Source organism: Odocoileus virginianus, chromosome 10 (genome assembly GCF_023699985.2).
Source record: "Odocoileus virginianus isolate 20LAN1187 ecotype Illinois chromosome 10, Ovbor_1.2, whole genome shotgun sequence".
Lineage (NCBI taxonomy): Eukaryota > Metazoa > Chordata > Mammalia > Artiodactyla > Cervidae > Odocoileus > Odocoileus virginianus.
In genome coordinates, this window is record NC_069683.1 from 28424339 (window position 1) to 28440558 (window position 16220).

At 37.2% G+C, this 16220-nt stretch overlaps 1 protein-coding gene across 8 annotated transcripts in view; it reads left to right on the forward strand.

The window, feature by feature from the left end:
• C2CD3 (C2 domain containing 3 centriole elongation regulator) overlaps positions 1-16220 on the forward strand; it is a 123964-nt gene that overhangs the window by 38310 nt on the left and 69434 nt on the right. For all 8 annotated transcript variants that reach the window (XR_002311300.2, XM_070473260.1, XM_070473262.1 and 5 more), the window contains 6 exons: positions 1407-1525; positions 3406-3528; positions 7892-8386; positions 10033-10184; positions 11994-12240; positions 15041-15221. Coding sequence is in view for 7 of the 8 variants with exons in the window: in XM_070473260.1 (XP_070329361.1) it covers positions 1407-1525; positions 3406-3528; positions 7892-8386; positions 10033-10184; positions 11994-12240; positions 15041-15221 (1317 nt within the window). In the remaining variant the exon portion in view is untranslated. The remainder of the gene's footprint in view (positions 1-1406; positions 1526-3405; positions 3529-7891; positions 8387-10032; positions 10185-11993; positions 12241-15040; positions 15222-16220) is intronic.

Below are 16220 nucleotides of genomic sequence, written 5' to 3' on the forward strand. Positions count from 1 at the left end.
CAGGTCAACTTAAACTAGCTGATTCATGTTGAGATTTGATAGAAAACAACAAAATTCTGTAAAACAATTACCTTCAATAAAAAATTTTTTTTTAAGTATCAGCAGATATATCCTTGCTGCTGCTGCTAAGTCGCATCAGTCCTGTCCGATTCTGTGCGACCCCATAGACAGCAGCCCACCAGGCTCCTCTGTCCCTGGGATTCTCCAGGCAAAAATACTGGAGTGGGTTGCCATTTCCCTCTCCAGTGCACAAAAGTGAAAAGTAAAATGAAGTCACTCATTCGTGCCGACTCTTAGCAATCCCATGTACTGTAGCCTACCAGGCTCCTCCATCCATGGGATTTTCCAGGCAAGAGTACTGGAGTGGGGTGCCATTTCCTTCTCCGATATATCCTTGACTTTACTTTATAATCTGTAGACAATACATTAGAATATGTAATGAATCTGTACACCTTTTCCAAAGTAATACCCAAGATAAAAATAACAATAAAGTTATAAATGGCTGTTATCAGTCATATGAAATAATTTAGATGAAGCTTATCTCTCTTAAAGAGATGGGGACTAGGAAAGTGGTCAGGAAGGAAATACAATGTGCTTTTAACTTTGAAAAATAATGTTCAGTTCCATGTTGCTGCACATTGTTCTGTTTTTGCCAAATAAATCCTCTCCTTCAAAGTACTGTCTGAATGCTTTATTAAAACTCCGCTTCTGGCCTTTGTTTTGGAATCTGTTCCTTGTGTAGCCACCTCCTGCTCACTGACCTCTGAAGCTTCTACTTCTTTTCTGCTGTCCCCTGAAGCCTCAGTTGCCTTCCCGCTGTCCTCAGAAGTTGTGATATCCTTCCCGTGGTCCTTCCAGCTCTGGTTGCTCCATGGCCACAGAAAACTGCCAGCACCATGAATCATGCCACTTTTCCTGTACTTCTGTTACTGATGCAGTGGGGATATCAAAGCAAACACCCTGCTTTCCTTTGAGAAAGACCATTCCCTTTACTTTGGAATCAATATCCTCATCCAGTTGCTCTTTAAGTTTTTTCCAACCATAACGAATGTTTGGCATTTCCATTGAGCACCACAAGATCATGGTCACAAAGCCCACATCTCAGTTAAGGAGCACTGGTCTACCGACATAGCACCGAAATGTGGGCCAGGACTGCTGCCAGGGCTTCCACGGCTCCCTTCCCCTCAGTCAGCTTCTCAGCTGACTGCTTGAAGTGACTGATCACGGTAGGAGGCACAGAGTCAAAGTCCTATAACCTTAACACTTTTATGAAATTACACTGATTGGATTTCTGAAAGAGATTTTAGTTAGATTTGAAAGAGAGGTGGGTGGTATCAAGGCATGAATTGGTGAAATGGCTCTAGTTAGATGGTGTGACATGTGCTTTTGTGTCTGGTTCTCTACAGTGGTGAAATTCCAGCAGAGATCTGTGTTTCCAGTACAGTTTGGTGGCCCAATGATCAAACACTGGTGGAATTCTAATCTTACTTTCCAAATTTACACAAAGAAAACCCCACAGAAAAAGGTACTTCAAGTGATTATGACTTTTGCCTTACCATTTAGTCACACCAGGGATTTGGAGCATACTTAAAATTATATTCGTATCTTCAACTAGAAATTTCTCCAGGCTCAAACAATAATAATACTTATGATTTATTGTCTATTGTTATAATTTTAAATTTCTGTTTAGTATTTATCATAAGCTAGATAATATGCTAAAGGCTCTGAATGGATATTATCAAATTTAATCATTAAAACAAGTCTGTGAATCAGGTACCTGCTATCTTCAATTTGATGAAAAAACTGAGATTTAGTGAAATAACTTAGGTCTAAGCTCACCCTAATAATAAAGCTAATAAAAGACAAAGCCAGGACTCTATCCCAAGTCTTTATAGATCCTAAGTTCTTAAGCTCTTTGCTATGCTCCCTGCTATGGAGAGTTGACTATTTGGATTGATACAGAATAGCAGCCTTAATTTGAGGCTCTATTTTCTTTTTTCAGACAGAATATATAAGGTATCCATCCCATATCCAAAATAATATATTGTGGATAGCAGTTTTATCAGCTAATTCCAGCTTTATAAAATCCACTTGCAATTGGTGCAACAAAAATCAATAATCATATCATGAGCAGTTTTTACTTCCTTCAATTAAAAGAGTAGTTTTTATAATATTTGACCTCTTTGACATAGATAGCATGAAGAATGCATCTTGTTTTCTTTTTGTTTGTATTTTCAGGGGATTTAAATAATATAGGTTTATTTTGGAAAATACAGCAAAATAGGAGAAGGAAAAATATAATTGCACAACCTCAAGACAACCTCTATAAGCATTTCAGTGTATTTTCATTGAATCAGTAGTTAATGGCTTTTTCTAATTATAAAAGAATTATGTTTTTAATAGAAAAATATCTTTAAAACACAAAAATCACCTATAATTTCTTCACCAAGAAATAGCTGTTGTTAATATTTATGTATGTCATTTTTATCTTTTTCAAATGAATACAGTATATATATAAATCTTTGACAGTATTAGGATAATTTTATGCAATTTTATGCAACTTTTATCCTTTTTTAAATTTAACATTGTCTTAAGGATTTTTATTCTTTTTTTCAAAAATATATATTTACTCTTCCATATAATTTTATAAGTATGTGAAGGTTTTACTATATGTATAAAACTTAATACCCTATTTCTCATAAACATAACAAAAATTGTTCATATTATTTCAAATTTTAGTAAAAATTATTGTAACAGCTGTGTATTCCATTCTAGGAATGTGGTATAACGAATAATTCCTGATTATTGAAAATTTAATCATTTCTTATTGTAACTTAAAATATGCATTTGCATATAAAATTATTAAATATTGTTATTCAGTATTAATTTCCAGAAGTGAAATTACTGGGCCAAAGAATATGAATATTAAAAGCTTTTTACTATTTTTTGCTAAATTTGCTTTCAGAAGTGATGCTGCCAGTTTATATTCCCAACTTTAGGCACATGACAGCCTCTGTTTCTCCATAACCTTGACAGTATTGGGTATATTTTATAGTTTTCTTAGTTTTAATGACAAACATTTGTATCATCTTAATTGCACTTTTTAAGAGTGAAATTAAACATTTTTTATAAGAACTAACTCTTAAAAAGAGAAAAAAATAATCTCCTAACTTCTTTCTGACTCCTGAAACCCTTTCTAATCTTTCATGGAGAGGTGGTGAAACCCAAAAGGGAGACTACAGTGGCAGAATATGGGCTCCCACTTAAGAGTTGCTTCAGTCAAATAATTAAGCTATTGACTTCATAAAGCATGGATTCCTTATAAAGTCATCATATGTTGTCATTTTTAGTCCCTGTGGCTCCTCTTTAATTTAACCCAGACTTTTTCTTTCCTTCTTTTCTCAGCCTGAAGTCATTGGTTCCGCATCACTTCCTTTACGAGCTGTCATGCTGTCTGAGCTGCTTTGTTTCAGTGACCAGCTTCCAGTACAACAGGAGAAAGGTCAGACTCCTCTTGGCCCCATCAAGGTGGGTATATACACATTCAGGGAGTCAAGTATTTATGGAGCATGTGTTACTGGCTGGGCCTGAGAATGTAGCAGTGAACGAGAAGACCAGCATCTTAACTTTTGCAGCTTATGTTAAAATAGGATAACACAAGTTCTGCGAAGGAGCTGAAGAGTGTGCTGTGATCCCCTGGAGGAGGGCATGGCAACCCACTCCAGTATTCTTGCCTGGAGAATCTCATGGACAGAGGAGCCTGGCGGGCTACAGTCCATGGGGTTGCAAAGAGTCGAACACAACTGAAGCAAGTTAGCGTGCACGCACATATGACAGTAAGTACTTGGGAGGAAATAGAAGATGGAAAGATGTCTCCAAGGAGGTGACACTTAGGTGATAATTGAAGAATGAGAGGAAGAGACTGCCGAGGAAGATCATTCCAGAGAAAAGAATGGCACATGCGAAGACCCTAAAGTGAGAGTGGCCTTGACTTCATCAGCGGTCAGAATGTTTCCACACGACAGTGAGCCAAATGGGAGATTGGCTAGACAGGCAGGAGTCATATTGTTCAGAGCTTTGTAGTAAGAGTAAAGGTCTTAATTTTATCTTTAGAGCCAAGAAGAATATTGAAACAAACATGAAAGTAATACCTGATTTACATTTTAAAAGATGGCCCTGTGGAGAATATTGTAGGGTACAGGAGGGAAAATAGGGAATCTATTGCATCCAGAGAAGAAATGATTGATGGTTAGGATTAGAGTAGTGGCAGTGAACAAGGAGAGAAGTGACTGAGTTTGTGTCTGGATGCTGAATGTAATTCGTCAGAGCGAGAGTTCTTTCCTTTTATTCAGAAGCATCAGTTTCTTAGGTGGAAGAAATTTTTTTTTTTTTTACAGCTTACCCTAATCATTTCTTTAATTGAAGTATAGCTGATGTGCAATATAAGTTATGGGGGTACAGTATAGTGATTCATGATTTTTAAAGGTTATATTCCATTTATAGTTATTATAAAATATTGACTATATTCCCTGAACTGCACAGTATATCCTTGTTGCTTATTTTACATTGTACATAGTAGTTTGTGCCTCTTAATCTGCTGCCTCTGTTTTGTTTTTGCCCCATCTGTCTCCCCACCACTAATTTGTTCTCTGCATCTGTGAGTCTGTTTATTTTTTGTTATATTCACAAGTTTATTGCATTTTTAGAGTCCACGTATAAGTGATACAGTATTTGTCTTTCTCTGTCTGACTTATTTCCCTTGGCATAATACCCTCCAAGACCACCCATGTTTTTGCAAATGGCAAGATTTTTATTCTTTTTTGTGATTGAGTAGTATTCCATTGTATATACACCATCTTCATTATTCATTCATCTGTGTTGGATACTTAGGTTTCATTCATATCTTGGTAATTGTAAATAATGCTGGTATCATTGGGGTAGATGTATTTTTTCAAATTAGTGTTTTTGTTTCTTTCATATATGTATCCAGGAGTGAAATTGCTGGATCATATGATAGTTCTATTTTTAGTTTTCTGAGACACTTCCATACAGTTTTCCACAGTGGCTACACCAATTTACATTCCCATTAGGTGGAAGAATTTGAATGTGTGGCTTCAATATAGCTTTGTCCTGTTGTCCTGGTGGGCTTTTGAAATCATCACAGCCGTGCTTAAAACATATCCATGGCTCCTTATCACCCACAGGATAAAAGGGCCCATCGTATGACCCCAGCAGACCACTGCAGCTATCTCTCTCACAGCTTCCCTACCAATAGCCATGTCATACTATGTAAAGGATTGCCAAGGTGTCATGCTGGCTTATGCATTCATGCTTTTGTTCTTGATTTTCGTGCTTCTTCTCCTTGGAAGCCCTCTCTGCCCTCTTTCTGGCCTCCTTAGTAATAAATACTGTTTAAAGACTTGTTTCACTTATCAATGAAAAAAATCAATATAACATTATTCTTCCCCTACCAAAGTCTTATTTTTTTGCTTTCTTAGTCCATTCTGGACTGTAAGGTTTACAATCAGAAAGGAGTAATAAATAGAACTGATGGACTGGAAATTGTTTCTATCCTGGCTTTGTTGAGAGAAGTACTGTTCTAGATAGATTGCTGTCTATATTCAATAGAGGAAAAGAATTTTGCTGTGGATTTCAAATGAAAGGTACAAGTCCCCATTGTCTCTAGTAATTCAGTCTCATAAAATAGTGACCATTTTCATTCTTCATTTATCCCACATCCTTTATTACTTTTTAACATTTTTAAACTTTGAAAAATAACTTCAAACTTAGAGAAAAATTACAAAAAATAGTACAGAGAACTCATATACCCTTATTACCTGAACTCAGCAATTATTCTTCATGTTTGCTTTATAATTATCCACCTCTTCTCTCTCTCTTTTTGTCTCCTTCCCCACTCTCTGTCTCTGTACACATATACAATTTCTTTCTGAACTATTTGAGACTATGTTATAGACATTAAACCTTTCTCCCTGAATTCTGTGTGTTTTTCCTAATAACAATTAGGAAGATTGTTATTCTTGGGCTTGCCTGGTGGCTCAGCTGGTAAGGACTCCCTCCTGCAGTGCAGGGGACCTGGGTTCGATCCCTGGGTTGGGAAGATCTTCTGGAGAAGGGAATAGCTACCCACTCCAGTATTCTGTCCTAGAGAATTCCATGGACTGTATAGTCCATGAGGTTGCAAGGAGTCGGACATAACTGAACGACTTTCACTTCACTTCCTAATAACAAAGGCAGAATCATACATAATACTGTACAGTAATAAAGATCAGTTTAACAGCAATACTATATTCTATCTATAGTCCATACTCAGATTTCACCAGCTGTACCAATACTTCCCTTTGTAGCATTTTTTTCCAGTCCAGGATCATCTGCTACATTTATTTATTTATAATGAATTAAATTTTGCTTATTAGCTTTATTCATATAATATGTAAGAGAGCTTGCATGTCTTACATGATATGTAAGATAGGGTAGCTGATTCCGAAGAAGGGAAGAACCTTTAAACAATTAACTAACCTCAATTTACATAATGGTCTTATTTGCATAGCAAATAGGTAGGGTTTGATTCTAGGCCATTAACAGTCATTAATAAGTGAAACTGTGTTAGAAATACTACTTGGGTGTGTATTTCAGACTCAAGAACCAAACATTTGTTGCATTTAAATGTTGTATCTCTCTAATTTCCTTTAGTCTGAAACAGTTGTGCTGCTCTTCTTTGTCTTTTAGTACTTTACTGTTTTTGAAAGTAAGGCCATCTGATTACTGTTTTTGAAAGTAAGGCCATCTGATTTTCCTTGTTATGGCTTCTTAGATACACCCAGCCTTTAAAAGTGGAAATTTCATTTCCAAATAATGGGCTTTTGTTTAAAGTATTGTTAATAATAAATTCTCATTTCGATATTAATTTCTCATTTAAATGCTTTCTTCTCTGCAATCATCCTCTGTATAGTTTTCGGGGTTTTTTTTTCCCCAGTAATAAAGATACTTTATTACTTTTGATGAGGCTTTTGGTGCCTAAGTCAAAGATCTCTCTTGGTAAGTGTCACATTACACTTGAAAATATGTGGGTTATTTTCAGATATCTTTTGCTATTGATTTCTAATATAATGACACAGTGATAAGAGAACGTTTGATTTCAGTACCTTTAGACCATGAAATTTTTGCACCTTGTTTTATGTCCCTGGATATGTTGCAGTGTCTCCTAATTTATAGTCTATGGGAGAGCATGAATAGAATTTGTAACCTACTGTTGTGTGAAAATTGTATAAATCTTAATTATGTTTAAAAAAAAAAGTAAAGCCAGTTACTTTGTACAGTCCTCCATTTGGGGTTTATCTGAATGACTTACTACTGTGATAATTGAAAGGATATGGTTTTATATGGTTTTCTAACGTCACCATTTGACTCCCCCACTCCCTGTGCATTTATTAATCATCATTCTACACAGAAAAGTTGAACCTTCTCCCTTGTTTGTTGACAGTCATATGGACTCATGGATTCTGACATTCAAAAGCTTATAACCCACTACTATTATTATTCATTTGGAAACTCAGATTGTCCTATATTTGTCCAGTGGGAGCCCCTTCCACTGAATTCTGTCCTTTCAGTATGTCTCCATTCTTTTCTGAGCACTTCCCTTTTTTTCTGGCACAAAATGGTGTTGTAGGCTCATCTTGTGTTATTGATGAATTATCTGCTTAGCTTTTCTTAATCCTAGTAAGGTAAGGCAGTCTATTAGTGTTCTTACTATTGCGATATTTGAGTATGAATTAATTATATCCTAACAATCTGATGCTGCTTCTAGCTCCAAAATTCTGATTCCGATTCTAGAAGATATCCCTATTAACTTTCTTCCTTTAATGTTTTCTAGGTAACTGTGGAGCTTGTTTTAGATAACAAGGATTTCACTGGTGTCAATACAAAGTTGAGTAGCAATACCCAACATACCCCACTTAGTGCTCTTACAAATCCAGATAAGACACTGCCAGAAACTATTCAAGATGTTACTTGTACCAAAAATCCACAGATCCTAAATCAAAGTCATGAAGAAACTGTAAAGAAAATGCAAAATTTGATGCTCCCCACCCCAAAGTCACCTAGCCCTTACATACCAAATTCTTCAACCTTCATGGCAGCACCAGCCTCTCATGATTTGGTAAATGAGATGAGTGGGTCAACAAAAGAGAGTGCTTTGCTATTGCATGTGCTATTGATGGTGCCAGATGGAAAAGATTTTGTTACTGGAGAATCTGAGAAACAACCATCAAGTAATATTTATTTAAATTGCAAACTCTTCAGCACAGAAGAAGTCACCAGATCTGTCATTGCATGGGGCACAACAAAACCAGTCTTTAACTTTTCTCAGGTAACTTTGTACATGTCTTAATGTTCCATATGCATTAAGGATGAAGATGGGAGTTGGGGAAGGAAGAGAAATATGTTTCCCAGATCATAATTACATTGTAAAGGAAATAGAGAATGTTCAGACTGGGGGGACTTTTATAATTATCTGGTGTGCAGATCCAATCCCAGTATTGGATGGGAGGAGGAAAAGACATTGCCAACGTTTTAAAACAATTTGTGTCTTTCTTTCTTTCTGTTCTGTTTATATGGTTTCCTGCTATTTCTTTTCCCTGAATTCCGAGTTCTATTTCTTTGTTTCCTCTAGGACTTTGATCAGTTAAACTGTTTTCTTTTCTGTTTCCATTCTCATTATTTATTTTTCCTTAGACTCATTTATTTCTCTGCTGATTTAAATACTCATCTTACTTGATTTCTCAGTAGAATTTGATGCTGTTTAAATTGTTTCCTCCCTTGATTTTTGTGATTCTCTCCTCTTATTTTCCTTCTGACTCAACAACTGTTCTTTTTCCGTCATTGAGCTAGTAGGAAAACTAGGAAAAGGATTGTGACCCCAGCACTTCTCCCTGTCTCCTACTTTTAATTATTAGTATCCCTGTTCATTACTATATGCTTAGCATTCTCCAAACCAACCCTCTTTTCCCCATGGTCGCCTCATCTACTCCCATAGCTTCATTTATGTGAAGATGACTTCCAAATCCACACTTCTTTGTAGGCCAGGCATTTCCCTCTAGTTCCAGATCTCTGTGTCTAACTGCCTTCTGGTCATCACCACCTAGATCTCTCAAGAGCCCTTTCCTCTTGGCACCTAACACATCCCCTGGCAAATTGCAGGTATTCAATAAAGTTGTGTAAATGGAAAAGTAATTCAGATGTATTCAAATCTGAATTTATTTTTCCTTCCAAGTCTGTTCCTCTTCCTCCTCTCTGCCCTAATTCATGTTATAATTCACTTAGAAACCCAAGCAGAACCTAGAAGTTGACCTTGAGTCTTTCTTACATAATGACTTACCAAGTCCAGTAGATGCTACAAACTTAATTATCTCTGGAATAACTCATCTCTCCTCCATTGTCACCGCTTTCACTCAGGCCCTCGTTCCTGTTCCAAATAGCTCTCCGACTGTCCTACCTGTTTGTCTCTCCTTGTCCATTCCTTCCCCTGTGTACCAACAGTCATGATCTTTCTAAAACACTAACCTGAATATTTTACTTCCCTGCTTAAAATATTTCAGTGATTCCCCATAGCCTTCAGGCTAGAATTCGAATCCTAATTTGGACTATAAGACCCTGCCTGTACTTCTCCAGTGTCCTCTTCTCTGCACACTAGATAGTCCAGCTGTGCTCAACTCCCTGCAGTTTTCTAAATATCCTCTTTTCCCAACTGTGCCCCAGGAGCCGTATTTAGATGAGCTTTGTCATCAGAGAATTCATGCTGTTTTGTATTTGGCCTTTGTGTGTTTGTCTCTAAACAAGGCTATGGCTTTAGACTGAGGATACAGAGTGGGTTTTATTTTGATGTTTTCAGCTCCTAGCCCTGTGCGTGGCAAATAGGCTTTTCGTAAATGCTTGTTGAATAAAAGTATGAGTTAATACTTTGTCTCAGATGTGGGGTTTTGTTTTGTTTTGTTTTTTGGTTGTCCCTCTCCCCAGGTGATTCCTGTCTCTCTGTCTTCCAAATGTCTGGAAAGGCTTAAGAACAATGTGATGATAATTGAAACTTGGAACAAGGTGCGGAGCCCAGGACAGGACAAGCTTCTCGGGCTGGTGAAACTCCCCCTCCATCAGTTTTACATGTCATTCAAGTAAATAGGACCTTTTGAAGTATTCTTTTTTTACATTTTTAACTTTGTATGGACTTGAATAGGAGTATTTGCAGTTTGCAAACATTTCCAACCCAATAATTCCTTGGAGGATTTTTCTCAATTTCACTACATTTGCTGCTCTTTCTCCTAGGTTATAGCAATCATACAGATACTGCTTTCCATGTTTCAGGCCCTATGGTAAGAACCTTACATACATCAAGTCCTTTAATCCTCACAACAGTCCTCTGAGGCAGATAAATTTTATTTCCCCTGTTTTCAAATGAGGTAACAGAGGCACAGGAAAGTTAAATAATTTGCAATATGTATTAAAGTAGTGGAACCAGGATTAGAACCCAGAAATCTGGCTCTCTAGTCCACTCCCCTCACCAAGAAGCTCAGCTGCCAAAGTTTATCACCTCACAGAACTGATGGTTTATCTCTGTCACAAACTTTAGTTAGTATTGTTTGCATCAACCATTTACAAGATTTCTATAGTGAGCATTGTCTTTTAGACCTTCAGATTTGATTGCTATACCTCATTTATCACTACTCAAACTTAGATGGGATATTAATTTATCTGAAAATCATTTCCATCCTCAGTACAAACTGTTCAGTTTTTGTTTCAAGGTATTGATTTTTAATTATGCTAGAACTGACCTCTTTCCTAACAACCTTCTAATGGTTCTGTGTTTTAAAGGCTGCACCTTACACTTTGCAAAGGGCACTGTTGTGGGTAGTGTCTCACATGAGCCTTTCTATAACCCAGGAAGTATTATCATTATCCCCATTTTACAAATGAGGAAGCTTATCATTTAACTTGGAGATGTCAGCCTTTCTGGCTTTCTTTTTATCATCTGTAAAATGAGGGTGATGACAGATATCCTACCTCCCTCTTGGAGCAGTTGTGAGGATCCAGTGAGTAAATAGAGGAATGAGCCTCCAGTGAACAGTCTAGTACTTACATGATGGTAACATTGGGAAGCCTGGTCAGGCTAAGGAGTTCTGCTGGAATCATGGATGTCGTTGTCAGCTGAAGGCGTTTGGCTTTTTCCCCTTTTTTGTTGTGGTATTAGACTGATCTGATATTCCCCTTTCTTTTTCATTTCCTTAGACCCCTTTCATTGCTGAGCGTGTAGAACAGTAATAGCTATCAATTACTAAGCACTTATCAGGTTGGCATTTTATATTAGTTATCTCAGTTTAGTCCTAACAGCAGCCCTTTGATGCAGGTTTTCTTACCTACAGTTTACAGATGTGGAAACACTTTCAAAAGTTATACTGATTACTTAGTCATACAGCAAGTAAGAGGCAGATGTAAGATTCAGCATGGTAATGAAGAGCATTTAGACTTTTTTTCTCATCTGTAAATAGTGAAGAATAGCAACCTTTGCCATGTTAGAAGGATTAAAGGAACTAAAGTGCTTATGACATAGTAAGTACACAGTAAATTAGCAGATATTATTTGTAATATTACTCAAAACTTATCTGCTGGACTCCAAAATTTATATACTTTTTCTAGTTGACCACTGCCTACCTCTAAAATATTCTTTTCAGCAACCCTTGGGGCCATGATGATACAGAGATAAGTTAGACACATCCCTTCCCCCTCAAATTGCTGCTTTTGGAGCTTATCTGCCTGTCATTTTTACTTGATGGATTATGGATAGAATCCTATTTTTTCGAACCACCATTACTTGTCTAGTTGTAGGTCCATTTTTAACAAACTGAGAAAACAAGTAAAAAATGAAGCAACTCTATGATGTGATTGATGACTGTTGTTTGTTCATGCACAATTTCTCTTTCTTATAGAGATCCCAAGGTTTCTCGCCTGCTGCTTGATGCTCGGTATCCAGTTGTTGCTGTCGACAGCTACATGCCTGTGATTGACGTGTTCTCAGGCCACCAAAATGGGAGTCTTCGAGTCTTTTTGGCTATGGGCTCTTCAGATCAGATAATAGCACTACAAAGATTAAAGAATGAAGAAGGAACAGTTACTCCCTTCAACCCCAGGCCAGCCCATTTCCTGGACCAGCCGTCTGTAGCATCTGTTGCTATGGTAGTGACCAAATACTTGATTGTTTAGAAAAAACATAAGCTTATTTTAAGGCTTACAAGGTGATGCTTTGATAATTGGAGTGAACCTAAATCTGCCCTAAAAAAAAAAAACAGTGGAAAAAAAGAAAAGGTAATCTGGGGGAGAAAATGGGGATGGAGTGAAGAGTGATCCTAAATGTAAACTGGCAAAATATTCTGTTTCTTGACCAAATCCATGTTGCAAAGTTTTCAAGTGACATTCTTAACTTTCTACTCATAACTTAAAAGTAATTTGTTCTGTACAGTTGTTCAGTTAAGAAAGCACATTGACATACTTTATTGTGTTTATTCCCTTATACATGAGGTAGGTCATTGTCATTCTCTTTTTTAGGTATTGAAATAGAAATAGAGTTTATATTACTGATCCAGGGTCACGTAGCTGAGAATGGGAAAATTGGTGTTCAGATGCAGGTCTTCTGACTCTTAAGTCCACTATATCATGTCCTCCTGTATCTTACATTTGATGTCTTTACTAGAATAGCCAAATCTCAGTCTCCACTGTATGTTATGTTTTTTAATCTGAATCTAAATGACAAATTGGTTGCCTCTAGCAGAGAAAGAACTATTAGGACAATATCTGTTAGTAGGCTATTGTTTATTTGTTATGAACTCTGAACTTTTTCTATTTTATATTCATGTCTATCAGTAGATAATAGTGAGGGGAGTTAATTTAAAAATGACATAAAAGCACAAATAAAGCTCATCTCTTTAATATTCCCAAGTCTTTTTTAGGTGTTACGTCATGCTCACGTTGCAATGTAAACTTAGATTTTGTTAAATTTCATACCGAAGGTTAAAAAATGTTACTGTGAACACAAAAGAAGTCCTTAAAAGATTCATTTCAGTTCAGTCGCTCAGTCGTGTCTGACTCTTTGCAACCCCATGGACTGCAGCATGCCAGGCTTTCCTGTCTTATCACCAGCTCCCAGAGCTTACACAAACTCGTGTCCATTAAGTCAGTGATGCCATCCAACCATCTCATCCTCTGTCGTCCCCTTCTCCTCCCACCTTCAGTCTTTCCCAGCATCAGGGTCTTTTCCAGTGAGTCAGTTCTTTGCATCAGATGGCCAAAGTATTGGAGTTTCAGCTTCAGCATCAGTCCTTCCAATGAATATTCAGGATGGATTTCCTTTAGGATGGACTGGTTGGATTCCCTTGCTGTCTAAGGGACTCTCAAGAGTCTTCTCCAACACCGCAGTTCAAAAGCAACAATTCTTCGGTGCTCAACTTTCTTTATAGTCGAACTCTCACATCCATACATGGCTACTGGAAAAACCACAGCTCTGACTAGACCGATCTTTGTTGGCAAAGGATTGTCTCTGCTTTTTAATATGCTGCCTAGGTTGGTCATAACTTTTCTTCCAAGGAGCAAGCATCTTTTAATTTCATGGCTTCAGTCACCATTTGCAGTTATTTTGGAGCCCACAAAAATAACGTCTGCCACTGTTTCTACTGTTTCCCCATCTATTTGCCATGAAGTGATGGGACCAGATACCATGATCTTCGTTTTCTGAATGTTGAGCTTTAAGCCAGCTTTTTCACTCTCTTTCACTTTCATCAAGAGGCTCTTTGGTTCTTTGCCTTCTGCCATAGGGTGGTATCATCTGCATATCTCAGGTTATTGATATTTCTCCTAGCAATCTTGATTCCAGCTTGTACTTCATCCAGCCCAGTGTTTCTCATTATGTACTCTGCATATAAGTTAAATAAGCAGGGTGACAATACACAGCCTTGACGTCCTCCTTTTCCGATTTGGAACACAAATACAGTTGTTTCTGCTTCTGCACTCAGTGTCTCTTATCCAGTCCAGTGTCTGCAGAACTGAATTACTATAATACTGCATGGTTATATTAAGAAGCTGCTATTATCCTCAGGGGCTTTTTTTTTTTTTTTTTTTTTTTGGCCTGTACTCTTCTTCTCTAGAGAATCAAAGTACAAATTTTCTGTTTCCCTAGGGAACTTTTTTGAACAGCTGTCACTGACATGCTTTTAGATTCCAAGGCAAAGACCCAATGCGATCTCTGTTCCACATATTTTGGATTAGTAGTTAGACACTTAAACGCATAAAAATTATACAGTCTGACCCTTATCTGAATCCTGAGTTCCCCTTTGGTGAGTATTCCCAATAATCACTTAGCTAGTGTCTGCTGAGGCTGTCTGGAATTGAGGAAAAGAACACTGGCTGTGGAGTCACTCTACCTGAGTTCAGACCCTGGTTCCACTATTACTGGCTACGCATGTCAAATTAATACTAATAAGTGCAAGGCTCAGAGTAAGTAATAAATACATTATTGTTATTAGAAGTACCTTCAGTAGCAGTATATTTACTACCTCTCCTCTAATAAACACTCTGTGTTACTCCTAGTGTCATTAAAAAGAATAATTAACATAATTAATACTTAGCTGCTTCAAATATGTGTTCTTTATCCTGTTAAGGAAATAGCCTTCTAAGCATATGAAGAATCAGAAACATCTGATTAAATTTTATCAAATACCCTTTCAGCCTTTATTGAGGTAGTCACTTTTTTCCTTTCTCTATTAGTGCACTGGATTACATTTATGGATTTCCTAATATTGACCAAGTCTCACAGTCAAGAGTAAATGCTCCCTGATCTGATTACAGTGAGCAGTCATGAGATTTATACACAATGAATATTAAGTATCTGTTCTTCATCTCTTCTCAGACTGTACAGATAATGAGCGTGAACACTCTATACAAATTACTCTTTAAAACTCACCGGCATCTCTGTTTCATTTCATAGGCAGGGGACCATGGAAATGGACTGATGGAGCACCACTTTGAACTCCTTGTAGACAAGGTTAAAGGGCTCACCCCTCTTCAGGCCACAGTCTGGGGAGAAGCAGATTGTTATGTCCAGTACTACTTTCCAGTTCAAGACTCCCAGTCCAATGTGCTGAAAGGACCTGAGTTCCTTGAAAATGGTAGGTTTGGGAGATTAGGCCTTGTCGTTCTTGTGTGGCTCTTTGATTGAATATACTGAGAGATTTTCCTTCCTTCCTGAGTCTTGTGTTCCTCGGTATTTCTAGTCTTACCTGAGCAAGGCAGGAGATACCCTGAGTTTTTGCTTTTCCTAAATTATTTCTTGCAACATTTTATTTTGATTTGATTTCAAATTTATGGAAAAGTTGCAAAAATAGTACAAAGAATTCCTGTATACCCTTTACCTAAGTCCATCAATCATTTACATTTTGTCTCATTTAACATCATTTACAAGCCTATTCACTCTTATCTATTAACATACAGTTGATTCTCATTATCCATCAAAATTATATTCTGTAAGGTCATCAAGAGCGCTAAATTAAGAGAATACTGAACCATTGTTTCTAGCGGAAATATGTACATAAACATATCTCACATAGATCATAATCTTAAATCCTAAAGCAACTTACCGTGGTAGATTCTAGTGTCTTTATTTTACAAAAGAGAAAGCAAGGTTCAGAGTGTTAGTGACTGCGGCCAGCCCACTAACGAGTGCCATGGTTGGCATTTAAACACTGTCCACCTGGCCCTAATGTAGAGCTCTTGCAGTACATTGTACTGTCCCTTACTGCGTCTATCCTCTGGTCATCTCTGAGAGCTCAAACAAGAGGACGAAGTGTCACCTTGTTTGATTGCAGCTGGGAATGAGCAAGTTGGGTGACTCAAATTTTCTGTTATTCTGAGCATGTCCTTAAGTAACTGAAAGTGCTGCCAGGATTGGTTTTGAGGTTCAAATAATGGACTTGTATCCAGGATATATAAAGACTCTTAACAAATCAGTAATAAAAAGACAACCCAATTTAAAAACGGGCAAAAGATCTGAATAGACACTCCTCTATATAGAAATGGCTAATAAGCACATGAAAAGATGGTTAACATTATTAGTCACTTGGGAGATAAGGATCAAAACAGTCACAAGTTACCACTTCATACTCGCTGAG